Raw genomic sequence first — 22,264 nt, 5'->3', positions numbered from 1 at the left:
TTTAACATGTCTTGTGTCAACAAAAGGCATCAGATGCCAGGCTGACCAGATCCCAAAGGCTTCAAGTTACAGGACCCAAGGTGGAGCTGATGGATCTACCCAGCTCCTTACAGTGCAGCTCGGGCTGTGTCAACACACCCACCTAATAACACAATACCCCCTAGAGGGAAAGGGCTGCCCCAAAAGCCTTTGTCTCCAGAAAAAACTCGATCTGAAGGCATAAAAAAAAAGAAAATGAAACTCAACATCCAGACAATGAGAAGTGTCTGCACAGAGAGTTCAGAATCTGCCATTCAGGAAATGCTGCCAGAGCCCCTGGCAGGTGCAAAGCAAAGAGGGGATCCATTCACCACAATGCAGAGTCCCACAGGCTTTCATTTACCTGGATTTTTCCTTCTCTAGGGCATTGACAGAAGCCTGCAACTCTGAATTTTGCTGGGCCACTTCTTCCCATTGACTCCTTTCCCTGTCCAAGTCCTCCAGATGCTCTTGCAGCTCCTTGTTCTGCTGTTCTGCTTCCTCCAGCAGCTTCTGGATGTGCTCAACCTCCACGAGCTTCTGCCTGGACTCTTCCTGGGCCTCCTTCACATCTTGCTGGGCTCTCTGCACAGTGGTTTCCAGGTGCTCTTGGGAGGCTGCCAGCTGAGATGTCAACTCCTCCACCTCCAGTCAAACAGAACAAAGCAGTCAGAGGCTGCAGCCACAGCTTCTCACAGTCAGCCAGAGCACAGGCTGTGAGCAAAGGTCAAGGACCATTTGCATTTCTCCCTGTCCTGAGAGCACCAGAGTCACAAAGGATATGGACAACTTGTTTCAGTCTCTCAGTGGCCCAGCACCAAGGGCACCTGAACAAGCACCTGCCAAACCAAGGCTAGCAAGAAGAGGCCAGCAGGAATCCATGCTGGTGGTTGCTGGCACACAGCATAGAGGACAAGCCCAGCTGTGCAGAGCAGCAGCTGAGATTCAGCAGAGCATTGAGTGTCCTTCAGAGCAGCTGCCATGGAGCCCCCAGAGCACGAGACAGCCCCAGGGCTCACCCCAGCAGCTGCTGCTCTGCCATGGAAAAGCAAGAAGGCCACAGACCCCTGGCTGCATGACTGCAGTGCCACTGCAGGTTCACTCACCTGCTTTTGTAGAGCCTCCCTCTGCTCAAGGAGGAGATTCATTTCCTCTTTGAGGCCATGTAGCTCTTCTTCATGCCTCCTCTGTGCTGCCTGGACTTCACTGTGTGCTTTCTGCAGCTCATCTTGCAGATTTGCCTTGATGGTCTGCCAACAAAATGCAGAGCAACTTCCTGGAACCTGCCCTCAGGCTCAGCTTTTCCAAGTGCTGCCCCAAAATCCCATTCCCTCTGCTGCTTCTTCTGGCTTCTCTACCCAGCTCTGCTTCACTGCAAGCCTTCCTTCCTGGTGCTGAGCTCTGGAGCTTACCAGGCTCTGTGCTCCCAGGGCCTGAAGCAGCCCTTGCTTCCTCAGTCCCAGGAGCTGCCTTTGGTGCCCTGGTCACTGCCCTGCCCTCTCTTGCCTGCCTACTCACACTTACCTGCCCCTTCTCCTGCTGCTCTTTCACCTCCTGCCTGAGCTGCTGGACCTGCTGGCGCGCTTGGCTGAGCTCTTCCTGAGTTTGGAGCAGTGCCTCTGATAAAGCACTCTTCTCCTTCTGCTCTTCCAGCAGGACCTGCACAGAAGGAAAGAGCAGAGGGCTTCACACTTCTCCTGCACCATCCCTGTGGCAAGGGGCAAAGACTGATGGGCTCACGTGCTCTCAGAGCACTTGGCTGCTGCTCCCCTGGGCCACTGCCTGCCCTGGGGGAGATGCAGCTTCCCAGGAAGTGACTTAAAACACAGCCCAGGAGACATCTCTGGCTTACTGTTCAGAACTGCTCCAGGCAAGCCTTCCAAAACATTTTTCTCTTGTCAGCATTCCTGCTGCACCTCCCCATGCCCACAAAAGAAAAGTCCTACAAACTCGCCTTGGCCATGAACATCTACCAGTACACACCAAAAGGGGAGCAGAAAGAGAACAGTGAAGATGCCCTGAGGCACATCTTAGAACAACAGGGCACAAGAGCAGCACAAAAATCTCAGCTGACAGCTGAGATGTTTCTGCCTGGCTTCCCATGAGAGGGCTCCTTCCTGGTGCCAGAGACAGCCCCCTTCAGCTTTCACCTCCCCTAATTCAATGCAGAAGACCCGGAGGGCATGCTCCACCCAGCCCCATATCCTGCTATCTCCCACAGCTCCAGCCTTGCAAAACATCCCACCAGTTCTCCTCTCACAATCATTACCTCTCGCTTGGCATTTTCAGATCTCATGAGTTCTTCTTGTTGGGCCAGCAGGGTGGCAACTTTCTGCCTCATCTCAAACAGCACCTTCTTGTGCTCCTGCTCTCTCTCTGCCTTCTCTTTTTCCCATTGCTCCAGCGTCTCCTGCATCTCTGCACGGTGCCTTTCGCGCTCACTTGCCTGAGGAGGGGAGGAAAAATTTGCAAGATGAAGCCCCAGGGAAGCTCCTTGCTGAAAGATGTGAAGCTCCATCCCTCCCACAATCCCCAGCTGGAAAAGACAACAGCACTGCCTTTCTGCACTCCAGGAACTGTGTCCTGTCAGGGAATTCCAAAGGAGGCTCAGCAGGTGCAAGAATCACAGACTTGTGGAATCCCTTCTGCTGGCAAAGACCTTCCCAAGCATTGAGTGCAAGCACTCAGAAAAGGAGGTGTCACCTTCCCCTCTCTGATGCTCCAGTCACAAGAACTGAAGGACCAGGGACAGGGGGCCTGTTCAATTTGCTTCCAGCCCACAGCTAATCCCTCTGTCCACCATGGAAGCACAGCAAGGAAGGAACCGAGTTCCCACACCTGCAGCCAGCAGCCCTGTTGGCATCTGCTCCCATGTTGGCATCTGCTCCCATGTTGGCATCTGCTCCACACTGGCATCTGCTCTGTGGCAGGTGGGGCTCAGGGATGATCCTGCCTGGGGCTGCCACGCTTTGGGTGGGCACTGCCCAACCTGCTCTGGAACTCCTCTTACACCCTCACTGAGGCTGTGGCTGCATTTACTGTCCCAGCACCATCCTGGGGGCCTTCACGCTCCTCCTAGTCTGAGCTGCTGGCTCTGCTGCCCGGCCCAGCAGCGGGAGGCCTCTGGCAGAGGATTGCTGCCCTTTCATACCCTCAGCCTCTGCTTGTGCTAAACCAACCCACAGGGCTGGCTTGGACAATTCAGAAGCATATTGTCCCCTACCAGGTCGTTCAGGAGCTTCTTTATTTCCACTTGCTGAGCAGTTTCCTGAAGCCTGAGGCTTTCATGATGCTGCTGCTCTGCCTGCAGGAGCTGTTGAGCTGAGTCTTCCTGTTCCTGCCTCCTGAGAGCTCTCTCTGCTTCCAGCTCATGTTGAAGGCACTTCACTTCTCCTGCAGACATGACCAACAAGCAAGAGTCAGAGTCTTTACTGACTTTACTGACCTCAGGTCCTTTCAGTGCCCCCAGCCCCACCACTGCTCAGAAGCTCTGTGAACAGAGACAGCTTTACAGGGTGCTTAGCTTCTCTAGGCGGGTGCAGCATCACAAACAAAGGACAAGAGGTTCTCACCTTCTATCACCTCCTTGGCCTGTGTGACTATGAGCACTTGAGCTTCCATGTGGTTCCTGGTGATTTCCATCTGTGATATCTGCTGCTGAGCAGCAAACAGCCTGGATTGCAGGCTCTCCTTTGCTGACCTACAAGTTGCAAATACAGACAGACATGAGTTGCTTGCTCCAGACACCCACAGCCGGTTATTCCAGGACATCATGGCTCAAGATCCCCACAGCTGAGAATGGAACATGGGTCACCAGGAAACTCGTCCAGAGAAGGCACATCTGGGCCATTTCCAGAGCAGAGCAGGGCCCTCGGAGGGACTGCCCAGGCCTTCCTTATGGCCTGCCATAGCACAGACTGCCCAGCCCAACTTGGCCTCAACAACCAAATCCACATCTGAAAAGCACAGAGGATAAAATAAACCCCTGTGACCCCTGTGTAGTGTTTATCACTTTTATCATTACAGCTCTTCAGCCCTGTACTGCCCAGGGCCTGCTCCCTGCCTTTACCTGGTCTCTGCCAGCTCTTTGGAAAGGTCATGTTGGTGGCGCTCGGTGGCTGCCAGTCGGCCCTCAAGGGCAGCCTTCTCCCGGCCCAGCAGCTCCTTCTCTCTGCCCACCTGGGCCAGTTCATGCCCTTGGTCAGAGGATTCCTGGCTCAGCTGCTCCAGAGCCCTGCTCAATGACTCTTGTTCCTGGGAAACCTGCAAGTGGGACAAGAAACAGCTCGAGCCCTTCCTCGGGAGCCCTGAGCAGAGCCAGCCAGTGCCACCTCGCAGGCAGCCAGAGGACAAGGAGCACCTGTGCTCTGGGCTCAAAGTTTCACAGCATCTGCCCTATGCAGCTCTGATAGCCTGGGCTGCCAAAAGCCTCTGGCACTGTTTCCTAGGAAGTGCTGGGTCAGGCCCAGCTCTGGCCTGGGCCCAGACAGCCCCTTCCCAACAAACATCCCTACCCCAAACTCTGTGTTGTCACCCTAGACCACTGCATCTTCCACAACAACCTCTTGGCAAATAAAATTTCTATCTGGATCTATTTCACAGCAGGACATTTTCAGGAAGGTTTGGGAAAACAAATTTTGTTTGCTGAATCAAAAGAGAAAATATACAGGATTTCCCCCTTCAAGACCAAAACCCACATCAAAGTTTCACCTCCTCACATATTGAACCCTCTACAATGAGAGGATGCTTGGCAGAGAAATGTCTCTTGTCCTGAGCAGACATTTAGTGACTGGTGGACATCTGGCTGATGTGGCCAAAGCAAAACCTCTGCTGTGCATTTGCCAAACCTACCACATTCCCCAGAACTGAAACTGGCTGACAGAGACACTCTGAAACAAAGCCTTGTCTTGCAGCCATCCTGTAACACCCAATCCAAACCTCCCCTGGGGCTGTTTCCTCTTGTCCTGTCCCTTGTTCCCTGGAAGGAGAGCCTGACCCTCACCTGGCTGCAGCTTCGTGTCACAGGGAGTAGTGGAGAGCAAGAAGGTGGCCCCTGAGCCTCCTTTTCTCCAGGCTGAGCTCCCCCAGCTCCCTCAGCCTCTCCTGGTCACACCTGTGCTCCAGACCCTTCCCCAGCTCCATTCCCTTCTCTGGACATGCTCAAGCTTCATGAGAAAAAGCATCAACAGAAACATGCAGACCTGATATTTTTTCAGAAAAAAGATTCAGAGCTAAAGTTTGATCCTTTTGCCACAATTTGATTCTTCTGCCACCCACTCAGATTTACAGACAACACAATTATCTCTTTGCAACTTAAGAGCCAAAAAATAGGCTAACCAAGACAGGTGGACCAAAAGATTCTGTAGAAGCAGAGGACAACTCCGAGAACTGCAGAACAGCTTTGCAAACCACCCACACCTTTCCAAAAAGGAGCAAGCAAAGCCTTGTGACCTTTAGCACTACCATGTGTCCCCTTGACAAAACCACTGCAGAATCCTCCAGGTAAAGCTTCCCTCATCCAAGCAGCCCAGTGCCCACAGGGATGCACCATACTTTTGGTCACCTGATGGAATTTCTCCTGAGTTTCTGCTTTCTCGTCTCGCAGTGTCCTAAGCTCCAGCCACAGCTCCTCCCGTTGCTCCTCTGCTTCCTTCAGTAGCTGCTCTAGCCGGGCTTTCTCTGCACAGAGCTCTTTGTTTGCTCTTTCACAGAAGTTCAACTTGTCCTGCTCACAGATTTTTGCTCTCTCCATCTCATCCACTTTAGCAGACAAAACTTCTTTCTCTTGCTCCAGCTGGAGTCACAGAAACATAGTGAAATAAAGTAGAGGAAGAATTACTATGAAAGACTGGCTCAGACACAAAAGGAACACTGCCAGAGTCAGCTGGGCAGACTGTGCCAAGCTAAGAAGACTGAGAAGCAGCAGCAGCTGGAGACAAACATCTGGCACATCTCTGGCAACTCTGCTCACCTGCCACACATATTTGTTCAGCTGCACTTTGTCCAGTGCAAGAGCTTCATTGATGCTGCTCATCTTCGCTGCTGCAGCCTGTAGATCAGCTCTTTCAGCATTCAGCTTGTTTTGAGCCCCTGTCAGCTCTGCCACTGACCGCTCTGCCTGGAGAGGCAAAAGAACAATGGGACAACAAGGGTAGCAAAATCCCAGACTGCAGGCAGCCACTCCACCTCCCCTGGGTCATTGACTTATTTCTAGGGCAGAGCTCTCAGTAAGATCATGGTACCAATGATCCCAAAGAGCCTGTCTGGTTGGATCACCATTTTCCAAGAATAACAATGTCCCTCTCTTCTACTGCCAGAAACAGCATCTCAGGTGACCCTGGTGGCATAGCTCCCACTCCCACAAGTGCTGCCTAGGAATAAGGTGTCCATACCTTCTCCAGAGCCATGGCAAACTCATCCTTCTCTTGCTCCAGCAGATCCTTCTGAAGCTGCAATTCCTCCAGTGTCTGTCTCTTGACTACCAAGTCGCTCTGCAGTGATGAGCATTTTTCCTCAAGTGCAGCCAAGTCCTTCACTCTAAGAGGAGGGGAAAGAAGTTTTTATAGAAAAACAGTCTATGCTACAAGAGAGGAGCAGGCACCATTTGTTCCTTCACATTGGGCCTCCTCAAGCCCAGCACTGCCAGAGAAAGCTTTAACACTCACAGGAGCTCCTGCTCATGGCGTGCTCTCTCCATCCTGTCCTCCTGCTCTGCCTTTTCTGCCTGGGCTGACTCTTCCTTCATCTGCAGCTCAGCGTTACTCTGACGCAGACATGAGACTTCTCGCTCCCTTAATCCAAGCTGTTCCTGTAGCTCTTCCCTGGACTTCTCGAGGTTTGCACAGTCACTGCAGAGATAAGGCTCAGTCAGAAGAAGCAAGAGGCCTGAAGAGTCAGCAGTGCCATTTTCAGCACTCCAGGATGGAGCTGGGGGCAGTGGGCTAAGGAAGACCTTGCTCTTTCCCTCCCAAGGAAATCCTGCAGAGGCAATGGGAAAGAAGGCAGGATTTTGCCTTCCTTCAGTGAGAAGCAGTGGATGGGCAGGGGCACGCAAAGAACAGAATTCAGGGAAGCAACACAGCAAGAGGAAGGAGTCTTGTATTCCAGCATGGCTCTGCATCTCCCAGACAGCCTTGGGAGTCACAGTAGAGCATGAAAAACCCAGACAGGACGCTGCTCGAGAGCCACACTGAGGCCTACACATGGTAGGCAGGTGATTGCTTAACCCAGGACACTTCTGACCTCCCAGACCTGGAAGCAGATTGCCTCTGGAATGCAGGAGGAGGAGAAGGAGACACTCACCTTCTGAGTGTTTCTACTAAAGACTGAAGGTGCTGTTGGTGGCTGCTGGACTTCTTGCATTTCTCCTCCAGTTGCTGAAGCCTTTCCTGCACCTCCCTGCACTTCTCTTCCTGATGTCTCTGCTGCTGCAGCAGGAATTTGTTTGAGTCCTGCCTAGCAGAAAGCTCTTCTCTCAGGGCCTGCAGGAACAGGCAGGGAAGGAGCACAAATGAGCAATAAGGAGCAGGGACAGTTGCTCCAGAGAGCTGGAAGAAACAGCTAGCAGAGACAGCTGAAGGCAAAAGCTGTGCTGAGAGGGTGGGCATCAAGGAGAGAAAAGCAGCAGAACACAGAGCTGGGAAGACCAGCAAAGCAGTGCAGGAGCAGGAGTATGAAGGTGCAAAGAAGTGCCTCAAGTGGCTGAGCAAATGGAAAGGTGCTGAGCTGAGCAAGGGCTCAGCACTGAGCCTGTGGCCACTGGGGAAGACACAAAGCTCTCACCCGTGTTGCCCCTCGCATCCTTGCCAGTGCTTCCAGAACCAGTCCAAAGGCACGCCCTGTATCAACAGATCTCGGAGCTGAGAAGATGTCCCCAGAGTCTGCATGCTGGGAACTGCCAGTGCAGATAATGCTGACCATGCTGTCACTGTCATCTAACACCATCTGAAAGCCCACATCCAGCTGTTAGTCTTTGCTCATTTTACTTGGTTTTCTTTATCTTGTTCTCGTTTTCCTCCCACTTTACCCTGGAGTCATTAAAAACTCAAATTTCTGGTTTCTTCAGTCCATAAAGGTTTGTCCCTGTGGCTACATGTACTCCTGGGATTTCTGAATACAGCTACTCTTCACGAGTGTGAAGTGGCTGGAGGCTGCCTGAACACTCACTTTTACTTGTAGCTACGTAGAAGAGCTGACAACTAAACCCTTCTCTATTAAGAGAACTTTAGGACTAAGTTAAGGTTACCCCTAGAAGTTGTGATTCTGGGGAGATTATAATGGTCAGTGAACACAGAGGGAGGGAGCAGAGCGGGCAAGTGCATCGACTGAGTCAGTGACCATTCACAAAGATCTGAAGAACAAGAGACTCATTGCTCAAAGAGGGTGAGGGAATTGCCCAAGAAACACAGGAACACAAATGTCAAGTAGCACACTCCAAAAACACAGCCCGAGAGAGACCTTAGTGGGGTGGTGAAGGCAAAGGCACTGAAACTTCTACGGGCTCACTGAATTGTCACAGCACAGCAACTCACAAGCTAGAACAGGTTCTGTGTCAGAAAAGTGGTCTAAAAATTAAACAGGCAATGGCAGTTAACACAGATAATACACAACATCTATCTCTAATCCTTAGGCCAGTCTGTTGCCTTTCTCAAATACTTCAAAATCAAATTTACAGGGATGTGGTCCCTCTACCAGGTCTGTACTCACCTCAGTGATATTTTTAATGAGCTTTTGAAGGAAAAGATTCTCTTCTTTGGCACTGTTAGTCAATGAAGCTGCAAATTCTTTCTCTATCCAACTTGATTCCTGAGAACAGAATAAAGAAAGGGTGGGCACGGAAGAGCTGCTCCCACCTGCAGCATTCCCATCCTCAGGAGCTGTCACACCACTAAGTCTCAGCTCTAGTGACTCCAGTATATTCCTGTCCACATCTATTCCATTTCTTCTCTACTACAACTATAAGGAAGACCAAAAGCTAGTTTTTGTAGACTCCTATTAAACAGTCAGTTCCAAGGAACTCTGATCCCCAGAGAACTAAAGTCACAGGCAGGAGAGCATTGGTGCCACCCCTCAGAGGGAGACACCTGAACTGCCTGCAGTTCCTCTGGCACTGCCTGCATCTGGACTGACTCCACATCTGCTGAACACACAAGGAATATTTATTTTGGCAAGGTGCCTGATGTTCCCATACACTGGGCATCTTTACCACTGTTTCTCCTGAGGAAGCCACACCTCTGTGTTCAGGCTGGAGAGCAAACACTGGGCTATCTCCCAGGTAAAGGTAAAACATACTAGAATCTCCACTGTGTCGTTAAGTGTTTTCATGGTCTTCTCCTTCTCCTCGTTCTGCTTCTGAGACTGTACAAGCAAGGCTGAGAGCTCCATCACCCTGAGAAGAGAAGGTCTACGTGCCATTCCAAAAGCTTTGCACACCAGCACCTGTTAAAGAGCCAAGCAGCTCCCCAAAGCATAGCATAGCAAAGTTCAACCCAGGAAACACAGCAAAGGCAGCATTCATCTCTACAGGTTAATAGGCCTGATGTTGCAAAATGGCACTTCTTGCCCCAAAGGCCTCTGCATTCAGTCTTGCAAGAAACTTTCAGCACAAAGGTGCTGCAGTCCTTATGCTGGCCCTGGGCAAATTCCTCTCAATTCCTTCAGCACAGCCCTGAGAAGTAAAAGAGCTGTACAAGAAACACAACTCTCTTTATGCTGAATTCAGTTTTTCACCAAGAGTCAGTTAACAGCAAAACCACTAACAAAGGCTATCTCTTCTTCTGTCTTGTCTTACTTGGAAGAATTTCTGTCAGGCAGATCCTTATTTCCATCCTTTCTGTTGAAGGTGAGAGTTTGACTGGGGACAGACACAGGGCTGTGCAGGGCTGCTCTAAATGTGAGCATAGCCTATCTGTGAACCCAAGAAGCTGCCACAAAAGACAAAGCTGGTAATAACAAAGTTAAAACACCTTTACCTGTCCTGAAGCTCTTTCTTCTCCATGTCACACCTGACTTGTAAGGCTATCACTTCCTGAGCTGTGTGGTTTATTTTTGGTTCCACTTGCTGCTCTGCCTGATCCTTCAGGACAGGTTTACCCAGAGGGATGGACTCCCTGAGCTGCACACAGGAGTTCAGGTGAGAGCAGCTCACAAGAATAGATCCAGAAAGCCTCATTTGTTCTGCCTTCAGCTCTGACAAATCTCTGAAGAGGAACCAAGAAAGAGCCAATGTTCACTCCACCATCTTTATCAGCTGATTCACTTCTGAAGCATGCAATCATGTATCAGGAAGAGCTGGCAGGCAAGGTGACTTCTTTGCTGGGAACAAATCATTCATCTGACACTTGGGGACCAGGACACATCTTGACAGCTGAGCAATGACTTTACCAGGTAGCCAAGTGTGGAGTCTCTTTTCTTCTCAGATATAAGAAGTCAGATATGGCACAGGCCAGAAGGCCTGAAGCACCTCTAATCACTCTTGTTAACATACTGTAATTAGATTATCATTAGATAATTACAGTATTATCACTAGATATTAGGAATTTTACCAAGATCCCCAGCTTTTATATACTCTGCTCTTAAGTGCTCTGTTATCCCCACTTGGGCTGCTAAGAAGCTCATGACTACACCTATATAATAAAACATTTCAGAGAGGTGGTGTAAGAATCAGCCTGAAATGCTGTAACATAAAAGCACAAACAACACAAGGACTAAATAGCAGGTCAGGCCGACTCTACACAACAGGCAAGGCTTATAATCAATTAAGACAAATGGCTTACATTAACCCAGAGTTTGAAAGTGCATGTTGACACCAGAAGGTACTATTATGGCTACACTATTTTTCTTGGGAGAAAAGAACAAGAAAACAATCATAAAAAGAGGTATCAAACGAAGCAAAATAAACTGGACAAATGCAGCAACAGGGTAAAAAAGATATTCTTTCTCTCAGTAATGCTGGAAGAGGAGTAAGTGGATACAAACTGAATAAATGTATCCTGGAAATGAAAAAGGAAAAAATGCGCATTAATGATCTTTCTCTTAGGAGCAGTGGGAAAAGAAATCTGATAAGATTTTTTAAAGCAGGTTTTCATAATTTCATAAAAGGGACCACTCTATATGCTGCATGCACAGCTTCAGTGAGTCTCTTTCCAGGTATCCATGCATTTCTGTGCCTGTGTTCACATGCCCACACATCACCACAGTCATTGCCTGCTCACAGCCTCTGCTGCCCTCACGGCCCAAGCCCTTCAGCTTTATCTGAAGACCAGCAGCCAGCAACTCTTCTGAGACCAGCCCAAAGCATGCTGAATGGCATTGCTTCTGGCTGCCAAAGGAGAAATCCTACCTCTGCTGTAACTAATGCAACATGAAGGTTCAAAAGGCAGGAGGGAAAAGCAAGGAAGGCACAGGTTTGCAGCAGGAGATCTCTGCTCAGCCCCACTCACCGGTCCGTGGCAGTTTTCATCTCCAGGAAGTGCCGGCGGAAGGTCACCACCTGCCGCCACAGGCCCAGCAGGCGGGCGTGCTCCCCCCTTAGGTGGCTGTCATAAAGCTAAACGTGCAAAGACACAAAGAAATGCCAATTCAGCCTTCACTGTCACTGTAACATCTCTCAGACAGGAGAGAGTAAATCACCATCACCAGGTGCCTTTTAATAACTATTGCACCAGGGGCATCAAGGACTGGAGAGGCAGCACAGAGGCCCACAGAAGGGACCCACCTGCCCAGAAGGGAACACCCACACTTCTCCTGGGGCAGTGGGTAGCAGCAAAGCAAGCTGATCGTGATTCACCACCCCAAGGTCCCAGCAGAGGAACACAAACACAAGCTCCTTCAAGCCCAGTGCCAGGCTGGCTTACAGCAGTACAAGAGGCCTGTCTTGTTCCTGTGTTGACCACTTTGAATACGAACACACATAGACCTCTCTGGTCTCAATTGCTCAAAACAAGGACTAAGGAACTATTAAAGAGACAAGTGCTCCTGTGACTGCCCTACAGTGCCCAGCTCTATCTTGTTGACCAGGCAGTGCAGTCACAGGTGGGCATCTCCCCCCAGCACCCGTTACTGACACTCCTCCCTCCCACACCCCTGTCCAGCACCAGAGCATCCTCAGCAGAGCCCCATCCTCCACCCAGCAAGTTCTCTGTGCTAGGAATACAAGGCATCCCCTTTCCCCTCTGGCACTCCCTTGGCCCATCCTCACCTCCCGTTCACTGCGCCATTCACTCTCCTTCAACTCCAGCTCCTCCCGGGCCCTCATCCAATCCACCGTCAGCTTCCCAACATCTTCCCTGAGGGCAGAATTAACCTCGCTGGCTTTATCGAGGTGCTCCCGAAGGAGAGTGTTCACTTCTGCCAGATTCTCACACCTTGGAAAGAAACAACAATGAGGTCAATGAACAACAGGTCTCCAGCCCCCCTGTGATTTTCCAGCTCCCTTAACACTGACTTCGTTGTCTGAGAGGGAGTAAAAGCACTTTACAGGGTTAACTATGATCTCTCAGTGATGAAAACATCATTTGCTTCTCTGTGCTTTGAGCCTTCAATTTCCATCCATGATTTTGGCTTCCCCTTCAACCTTGATAATGCCCACAAGTAACAATTTGCCCCCTCTTCATGCTGATGGTCACTGGATGTATCACTTTTCTATAGCACTGTCCAGAGCTGTTCACCTGCTGAGCCACAGAATAATTTCAGCTGGAAAGGGACCTTGCACCCAGAATACACACCCCACTTCCCCACTCAAAGCAGAGCCACTCAGCACACAGCACTATTACTGCACCACAGCAAGCAGATTGTGGACCTTTCTCCTGTCAAAGCAGCTTGCCCAACTGCTTCCCCTGGGGAGACCAGGTAGCACCGACAGGTTTTCCCTCACTTCCATGAGCATTCAGGATACCAGGTATGAAGAAATGCTTCTTCCTTGTACCTTTGCTGCTCCTCTTCCACCTGAAGCAGTGCTTTCTCCAGGCTGTGGTCTGCTGTGGCTTCCCACCTGCCTGGAAGGGATCCCTTTAAGAAGAAAGGAAATGTTTAGTCAAATGATAGTGTTTCCTTCACCACTGTCAGCATCCACCATTTCCCCATCCATTTGTTGGGTATCTCAGGAGCTCACGGCTTCTTCCAGGCCTAACAGTGTTGTGACTACAGGGAGGAAGTGAAGGGTGTTAGTGTGAGTAGCTCTCCTCACTCTCCCACTGCTACGTGTCCTCACTTCCTCAAGTGCTGATTTGGACGTGAAGCCTGGGAATGCTCTCCTATTCTTCCACCCTTTGGCTTCTAGGTTTACTTTAGCTATGAAGTAGAAGGAAATGCACAGAGCCAGTTCTGTATGTTGACCATCAGCCTTCCTGACTTCCAAAAAGCTGTTTCAACTGGTTCTTTCTCCATGACAGCTGTATCATGTAACACGCAGCACAGTCCTCTCCTGAGAACCAGGACAAATGTAATTCCAACGAAGCACTCTTTCACAAAATTAAACTCTTCAACTGGGTTTTCTGGACTTGCATTTCTGGGACTACTGACTGCTCTAAGAATGGCAAGTGGACAAAACACTGATGGGAAAATTCAGTGTTTCTCTAAACCCTGAGACAGTAAAAACCTGCTTTCTTGTAATTGGATTGTGGAGGGTTTTTATTGGTCTGCATTTGGGAACATTAGATACACCCTTTTTAGTTCACAACCTGCAGCACACTCACCCCTCCAGCTTTCACCTGCTGCTCCAATTCTCGACACCAGGTCTGGTAGTGCAGTACCTGAAGGGATACAGAGGATGAAGATGAGAGAAGCAGCTTAGACTCTGCTCACCCCACATTAACTTTTCTCAGACTCTGTCCAGCACAGTGATTCTGATACGCTCCACAAGAAGTCACTGCAACGTAGGGAAGCTTCACTTTAATACGACAGAGATTGGGGCGGGGTTTCTTTCAGGCGCAGCACTGTCTGCTCACCTGAGACAGCGGCAGCAAGCAGGACGATGGGACAGCTGCGGGCAGCTCTACCTGCCCTACGGCCCCCGCGTACGCCGAGACAATATTTGGCTGTTCAAGGGGGGCCTTGACGAGACCGCAATGAGTTTTCAAACTTGCTCTGCAAGCAAACCCGTCCGACTCCTGCCCGGGACAAGCCCTGCTAACGGGGCCGAGCAGCAGCGATGCTGCAGGCACCGAGATCAGGAGGGGCTCGGCAGCGAGACCGCGGCGGGACGGGCGCTCCCGGGGCCTCCCCGCCCCGAGCTCGGCGCCGTCCGGCCGGGGAGGCCCCGCGGGCTCCCGCCGAGTCCCCGCGGGCAGCGCGGGCGGCCCTGCCCCCCCTGCCCGCCGCCGGGCACCGCCCGCTGCTCACCTCGTCCTGCAGCTGCCGCACCAGCCCCGCCTGCCGCTGCTGCGCCTCCTCCGCGCTCCGCAGCCGCCGCCGCAGCGAGCCCGGGCTCAGCTCCCCTTGGCCCGCGCTGCCCGCCATGGCCCGCCCTGCCCGGCCCGGGGCCCTATCCAGCCCGGGGCCCTGCCCGCCCCAGCCCGGGGCCCAGCCCGCCCCGAGGGTTCCGCCCCGCCGCCGCGGGAGGAGCGGCTCCCCGGGCCCGGCCGGAGGCAGCGCAGGCTCCGTGAGGGGCGGCTCGGCGCGGCCTGCCCGTGGCGGGCACAGCCCCGGCCGCTGTCGGCGCTTCCGGGAATGGAATCAGAAAATACAGTGATAGTGATAGTGAACCCTCGGCCTTTCATGGGGAATTGTTCTGAGAGTTAGTTAATTTAACCCCATTGCTAAAAATATGTTTCATTTTGTATTTGGCTGCTGAACAACTCTGGCTTGTTTTCAGTCCCTGCTTTTTGCCGTGAAGTGAATGCTTCATCACTGACATTCTGGCTTTTTTTTTTTTTTTTTTTTTTTAAGAGATGGAATAAATGAATTGGCACTAAAATTCTCTTTGGTTAGCGAAGTAATTTGGGATCTCAGTATCTCTCTCTCAGATCTTGAATCATTTAAACATGCTCGTATTGCAAAGATAAACAATACTTATCAAAGGCAACTCAGGCTAATTAACACTGTATACCAAATGGAGGGGCTCTGTTAGTGAATAGGCTTGAAGAAGCTTGAAACAAACCCTGAATTTTTCTAACTGGTAACAGGCAGAGGTACCAAAAAATTAAGAAAAAGAATTAATTTCCACTTAGTTTAGAGCTGGGGAAATTAGGTACATCTGTGGAATCAAGAAACAAAAATAACACTCCCACTCAGGATATTCCATGCTTCTATGATTCTGTGCTTTGTAGTTCACTACTGTAGGCAGATGTAGCCAAGTCTATTCATAACCAATGACACAATTATTTCTCTGGACTTCCAACTTTTTATTTAACACCACAACATTGTTTTAAATTATGCCGCCTTCACATGGAAGTGGAAACATCATTGCATCTGTTTTGCTCTGGCCCAAGACAAGCAAGTTTTAATTATAACATCTGTAGGTTTTGTGTAATTCTTTCCTTCTGAAAAGCACAGAGCTGTTAAGTTCCTTCCTTAATTATAACTTCACACTCTGATATGGTGCAGAGGTCTAAATCCTCACAGAAACAGAATGATAATTCGTTTCAGTAAGCAAAACAATGCGACAGCAAATGGCTTAATACATGAAATTAACTCAATCTTGTTAGTCCTTTCTGGAAATTAGTTCACCTGGGAGAGGACAATGACAATGAATTCCCTGATAGATCACTCTAAAGACTTCCATGTGCAGCTTCAACTGCAAGTTTGCAGCAGAGAGCAAATTCCAACTCTTGGCATCGCATGTGCAATGGAGCTGCTCATCCTCAGGGAATGGCAGTGTTTTCAACACTATGAAATCTCCCTCTGGCTCCCCAGAGTGATCCCTTCCTCTAGACCATGCTGGACATCCAGAAGGGCTGAGATTGTCTGAGAAGGCATCACAGCTCATGTAGGCAAAATGTCAGCATCTGGAGAACAGGAGGCAAGACACTTCCGGGAGCAGGGAGACAGGACTCCCTTTTCAAATGCCTGCCCACGCCGTGTGAGGGAGGAGCTGCTGTCACAGAACAGGCTCAGAAGGACAGGTGGGCTACATGAACCCCCCTGGCCACTCGAGGGAGCACAGAAATGTGGCTGGGGGTGAGCAGTGAGAGGCTTGGAGCACCACTTCCACCCAGAGCCTCACCAGCAGGAGGGTTCCTAGCTACACATTGAACATACATATCAGTGGAGTTTGAGTTTAGCCAGCTGGAATGACTCCACTTTGGTGTAGGGATCTTAGGAACCCCCCAGTCTGTGGGTCTTGTTCAGGGTCAGCATTCCCCTCCGGGGTCTGTGGGGCTCAGTGCACACCACAGCATCCATGTTCCTGTGGTTCCAAGCACTGGGATGGCATTTGCTTCAAGAGAGCCTCTTTTAAAGAGAGAGATTAGTTTGCACACCTTGTTTTGCTTGCTTTTCCTTTTTCTTTCTGTCTAGCTCTGTCCAGCCCACTACGATTTTTTATTCTTTGAACATATCAATGATCATGCTTTAATTTGATTTACTAAGACAAGGCCCATGTAATCACATTGTCCAACCTCCTGTTCTTTCACATCCCATCCCTTAAATAATGTGCAAATCTGTTTGCAAAATCTCAGCCAAGTTTGATGGAGCAAATGACCTTTTAAAGATATTAAATTCTTGCAAGCATTGTGAAAACTGGAAGCTGGATAGGTTAAAAGTGGAAATTCATCATTTAGCTACTTTTGTGGCTTACTGGCAAGCTGATCAATACCCCCATGGTGCAGAACCAGACACAGCACACCACCCAGCAGAAAGGTGGGCAATATAGGAAGGATAAAGGGATGGCATGGCTGGGAGGGCCATGGGATGGTGTGGAGTGACTGCTGGGGAATGGTTTCACCAGAGGTAACTCCCAGAAGAAGCTGCTTGATTTTGCAGGGAAATATCAAAAGAACAACTGACATCAGAGGAAGGGTCATTAGATCAAAATCAGGAGGATCATTATTTGAATCCACCTTATTTGTGACATCTGTAAAATCACTGAACTCTTCTATCCTTCAGTTCCTCCATCAAAACAAGCGAAGCATTCAGAGCTCCTCATCTCTTGCAGGTTGCTGTTCATGAAAGCATTTTACTGCTTCTGATACTGGTCAGAGTGGATGGGGAATGCTACAGCACACACAGAACAAGCTAAAGGGTGGTGTACTTTTTTCCTTTCATCTTAACTCAGAAAGAAAAGCAATTGCAGGAGAAGGACTGGGCTTAGCAGCAGTGCAAGATGAGAGATGGGTCCCAGTAATCCCTGATGAGTCCAGCCCAGTGTCTTCTTTCCCGAAGGCTCATTTAGAACAACAGCTCGTTTTTTGCAGGTTATCAAAGACGCACTCGGCTGAAAGCTGCAGGACAGCCCGGAGAGTGAGGAGCGCTGGTTTTGACCCGCAGCCTTCTTGGGGCCCCGGGGTCAGCAGCCCTTGGACATTTTGCATCTAAAATGAAAACAAAGGCTGGTGTTCCGCAGTCTCGGGAGAAAAGACGGGGTTCGGCATGTCTCCAGCTCCCGAGCGGCTCTGCAGAAGGAGGAGGAGGAGGAGGAGGATGGCTGCCTGCAGGGTGCACTGCTGCCCCGCTGCACCGCGCCCGCCCCGCGGGGCATCCCCGCCGGCAGGAGCGGCTTCTCCAGCTGGGCTGACACGGGCTTTTTTAAGCACAGCAATAAATAAGCCAAAATACACGGACTGCGGGCACGGCCCTGTTGAGCTTGTGTAAAATTAAATGTTACCCTCGTTAAGCGCCTGCGTTACAGCACAGCCCTTCAGTCACAGGGGATGGAGTGAAGCCACTGTTAGAAGTTCTCTGGAAAAAGAGCTACATGAGTTATTTCTAAATTAGTTTATGTATGTGTCCAGTGGACTGTGTGACAGCTCTCAGTTGTTGATCTTGCAGTTTGTCCTGTCTAAACGTGCAGTTCATCGAGGGCTGAGGCAGAGGTCATACTGCCACTTGAAAAGGCATCCTCTGGAGTTTTGAGCCTGTGGAGCTGTTTCACATGAGGCAGAGTATGACTCATGCTAATGAAAAGGGTAAAGAAGATTTTTTTTAAGAAATATATCGCAGTTAAATTAGTTTAGACAGCATGACATCAGAGAGTAATTAAATAGGTTTGTTGGAATTCCGTTTCCAATTCCAGAGTTCAGGTTTGTAAAAGATTTCTGAGCACCTGCAGGCCTCTGTGTGTGAAATATTTTCACTGGAAAGGATTCAAAACTCAAAACTTTAAAAAAACCTTTTAACACAGAGGCAGCATTACGCCATTCTTCCTTCTTGGAAAAAAAAAAAAAAACCTTGGATTTAAACAAGACTCCTTCAAGTTTTCAGTCAGTTTTACAGAAGAAAACGAGGTGGTAAACTTTCTCTTTTCAAGAACAAGTTCTTTATAGCTGCTGACTGAAGTCAGGGGAGATCATATCTGAGTACATGAGCATTTCCACTATGGGACTGGATACAAGTATTGAACAACGATATTTGAAATGTTTTAATCTCAAACGAAAACCATTTTTGCTAACTTTGATTTTTAATTTCTTTCATGTTTTCTTCTGCCAAACTGGAGGAACCTTTTCTGAGTTTTTCTTTAGTGGCATTCAGAGGAAGACCAGAGGATGAAAATCCTGCATTTTCTCACTTTACTGCTTTGGCATTTGACTTGGCTGTCTCTGGATCTAGTTCCTGGAGCGCTGAGTAATTCTGAAGCAGGCCAGGGTAATCCAGGATCTAAACTAGGATTTTTGAAAGCAGAAGGAAAGGAGAGGAATCCCTCCGCACGGGCAGGTACATTGAGGACTGCAAGCCATGGATACAGTGCTGGGACCTCAAAGGCCAGGACTAAAAGCAGTGCTGTTCAGGCTGGAGCTCTGCTGGCCAAGAACGATGACTCAAAGAAGGTTCCCTCAAGAACAGCAGCCACGGAGGGCAAGGTAGGACATCTCCCCAGCAGACCTTCTGGAGTAAGGACAGTGACTCCAAAGGTTCAAAATCTTAGCAGCAAGGTGGCTTTGAAAAAAACTGGCACAAGCAGTACTGACAGTGATTCTTTCAAAACCAAAAAGACTAAAGAGCCTGTAACCCAGAGGGAAGCTAAGGAAACTTTCCGACATCCCCCGATAACGCCACATGAATACATGCTCTCTTTGTACAGGACTCTCTCAGATGCAGAAAGAAAGGGTGTTAATGGAAGTGTAAAACTGGAGGCTGGACTTGCCAATACAATAACCAGCTTTATAGACAAAGGACAAGGTAAGAAAGGAGCTTGTGTGTGAGTGAGTGTGGACAGAGAGAGATGTCTGAATGTGCTTATAAATGCAGAGAGTATTGGAAAATAATCATGCTTCGGTAAAGTCAAATAGCTCTTTTTAATGTAAATGAAATCACACAACTTTGCTGCAGATTTTGTCCCCCTGCCTTATCTTGGAAAACGCATTTACAGGCAGAACTAGATGGTTGTGTGGCAGCCAAAGAAAACATTTAGGAAGTCTTTTAGATGCATATTGTTGAAAATCAATCAGTCTTTGCATGCTTAGGTGTTTAAAAACCTTTCGCATTTTTGTCTTGTTTTCTTTCTAGCTAGCTGGAAACTAGCACATGGAAACAGCTAATGTTAGACTGTAGTGTGCCTAAAAACATATAATATGCTAAGAACAGAGCTATTCTGTGAAAAAAACCCCGTCTGGTTTGTTCAAGGTAGAATTGTGAGGAACTACACTGTAGACCCAGGGGTCATTATCCTGTGGGAGCAGGCTGTATCTGTACTACCTTAAAAGTTTCAGATAGCACCAAGGACCCCACAGCTCAGCACCGGCTACCAAGGGTAATAACATCCAGGACTCCAGAACCTGCATCTCACCATTCCTGTTCCTGGAAATTTGGGCTAGTGTCTGCTTCCACAGGAGAAATAACCAGCCTCCCAATGAATGATGTTCACCTCACCACCCTGCTTTGGGAGCCCCATCCTGCTTCCAGTGACATTTGTAAGAGTTTTGTCACATTCTCAAGGAAGCAACACAGCTTCCTTGAGAAGGAAGTGAAGGAATTGTGATAAAAGACTCACCAGGACTGGATTTGTTTGCCATCTCTTCATTAATAGCTTGGCTGCTGGGAAGAGAGGATGCACTGCTCACAAGTGCTGCCTTCAGGGTCCCAGCTTGCCACTGGAAGGCTCTGTTAATGTCACTTCACTGGAATGAATATGGCTCAGCCATATTCTTCACCACCTGAAGCAAGCAAATGTAAAGTCAGGATAAAGAGAGGAATTATTTTCTGCCTAGTTTGAAAAATTGTGAATTATGTGGGGTTTAGTTAATTAGGCAATTATCCTTATGTCTGGCAGTTCCTGGGGATGCTGGTTTTAAAGGACTAATTTACTATTGCATCATCTAAGGGTAAATTTGCTCATGTTTGGAGCCAGCATAAGGCCTGGCCACTACTGAAGCTCTCTTTCAGTAATTTAAGTAGGATATAAGTGGTAAATAGGTCCTGTGAATGCTCAGCCCTGAAAAAGTATTATTTTTCAACTGGCTAATCACAACTTTGAAGGTAGAAAATGCCCACTGGTGAAAGAAAGGAGATTTCTACAAGGCAGACTCAGAAACTCATTTCTCTGGTGAGTCCCTGAGTTATTCTGAGTCCCTGCATGGGGCTGATCCCTCAGACAAAAATTGCTCTTTCTCTTCAGTGGGCTAACTTTGAGGCTTATAAGCAAATTTGAGGAAAACCATTAAGAACTGAATAAGTGAATAATATTGCTCTGTTCTTGATATACATTTAAAAATCTGTGTGCTTTTTTTAGATGAGCGAGCACCAACTATAAGAAAACAAAAATACATTTTTGACATCAGTGCATTAGAAAAAGATGGTTTGCTGGGAGCAGAACTTCGAATATTGAGGAAAAAACCTTCTGATGCATGGAAGTCTCATTCTTCTGGAAAAACTTCCCAAGTAAAATTATTTAGTTGCTCTACAAACAGACAAGCCTCAACACTCTTGGACTCTCGGACTGTCAGCATCACCGATACACCCAAGTGGGAAGTGTTTGACATCTGGAAACTTTTCAGAAACTTTAAAAACTTGGTTAACTTGTGTTTTGAACTGGAAACTTTTGACAGGGGGAGAGCTGTTGATCTCAGGAGTGTGGGATTTAACAGAACAGGAAGACAGGTCAATGAAAAAGCTCTGTTCTTGGTGTTTGGGAGGACAAAAAAAAGAGACTTATTCTTCAATGAAATCAAAGCTAGATCCGGCCAAGATGACAAAACTGTTTATGAGTACTTATTCAACCAGAGGCGGAAGAGAAGAGCTCCTCTAGCAACACGGCAAGGGAAGAGGCCCACCAAGAATCTGAAGGCGAGGTGTAGCAGAAAAGCTCTCCACGTGAATTTTAAGGATATGGGCTGGGATGACTGGATCATAGCCCCTCTGGAGTACGAGGCGTATCACTGCGAAGGGCTCTGTGAATTCCCCCTGCGCTCCCACCTGGAGCCCACCAACCACGCCGTTATCCAGACCCTAATGAACTCCATGGACCCCGAGTCCACGCCCCCGACTTGCTGCGTCCCCACCCGGCTGAGCCCCATCAGCATCCTTTTCATTGACTCTGCCAACAACGTGGTCTACAAGCAGTACGAGGACATGGTGGTGGAGTCCTGTGGCTGCAGGTAGCAGAACTGTTGCTCGTGTGAATATGTTATGAAGGGTAATTTGACACATTGGACATAACTTTTCCTCAAACAAGGTTAACTAGATTTCTTACCCCTAGGGTAAGTATGTTTACAAGGATGTAGCAATAAATCCAGTGTTTCCGTGTCTCTCCATGGACATATTTCAGTGGCATTTGGATGCTGTCACACAGCTGGATTTAAGGCCTTGTGCCACTGGCAACACAGGACTGACTCTGAGTGAAGTCCATGGCAGAGAAGATGATACCTGTACACCTTGAGATCTCCTATTTTTAACCTTGAGACGGTGGATAGAGATGATATCAGTGAGCTGTGGATATGACCTGTTTGTTCCTTGAACATTGTTCTTGAGAATGAATTTCTGTCTGATTCCCATGTGCTTTGTCCATTCATAAATGTGAGAAAAGAGTCCCAATGTTGAGAAGAGTTGTGTTCTGGTGTGCCCCCATCTTGGTGTAAATAGTTGCACTGTAATATGATTTCCTTCTGATTAGCTCTTGAAACTATGCATATATAAAAAGGGGTTATTAAATATAATA

General features: G+C 48.8%; 2 protein-coding genes across 2 annotated transcripts in view; one reads left to right on the top strand and one right to left on the bottom strand.

Moving 5' to 3' along the window:
- CEP250 (centrosomal protein 250) overlaps nt 1-14,475 on the bottom strand; it is a gene marked incomplete at both ends in the record, with an annotated part of 34,016 nt that extends 19,541 nt beyond the window's left edge. Inside the window, 21 exon segments of the mRNA XM_084217693.1 lie at nt 383-663; nt 1,125-1,268; nt 1,543-1,677; nt 2,288-2,464; nt 3,242-3,411; nt 3,591-3,718; nt 4,088-4,281; nt 5,582-5,812; nt 5,990-6,136; nt 6,411-6,555; nt 6,684-6,866; nt 7,321-7,499; nt 7,801-7,962; nt 8,725-8,823; nt 9,310-9,406; nt 9,990-10,217; nt 11,460-11,566; nt 12,218-12,383; nt 12,944-13,026; nt 13,713-13,769; nt 14,359-14,475. Of these exon segments, the coding sequence (XP_084073819.1) occupies nt 383-663; nt 1,125-1,268; nt 1,543-1,677; nt 2,288-2,464; nt 3,242-3,411; nt 3,591-3,718; nt 4,088-4,281; nt 5,582-5,812; nt 5,990-6,136; nt 6,411-6,555; nt 6,684-6,866; nt 7,321-7,499; nt 7,801-7,962; nt 8,725-8,823; nt 9,310-9,406; nt 9,990-10,217; nt 11,460-11,566; nt 12,218-12,383; nt 12,944-13,026; nt 13,713-13,769; nt 14,359-14,475 (3,230 nt within the window).
- A 4,181-nt stretch (nt 14,476-18,656) lies between these two features.
- Nucleotides 18,657-21,708, top strand: GDF5 (growth differentiation factor 5; the record flags this gene model as incomplete). The annotated part of the gene is made up of 2 exons (XM_084217822.1): nt 18,657-19,290; nt 20,840-21,708. The coding sequence occupies 2 exons, from the start codon at nt 18,657-18,659 to the stop codon at nt 21,706-21,708; spliced, it is 1,503 nt and encodes a 500-aa protein (XP_084073948.1).
- Nucleotides 21,709-22,264: the final 556 nt, after the last annotated feature.

The sequence above is a fragment of the Fringilla coelebs genome, assembly GCF_963513975.1.
Source record: "Fringilla coelebs genome assembly, chromosome: 18".
In the NCBI taxonomy this organism is placed as follows: Eukaryota; Metazoa; Chordata; class Aves; order Passeriformes; family Fringillidae; genus Fringilla; species Fringilla coelebs.
The sequence above is the reverse complement of the archived record's forward strand: the minus strand, read 5'-3'. Positions and strand labels throughout refer to the sequence as shown.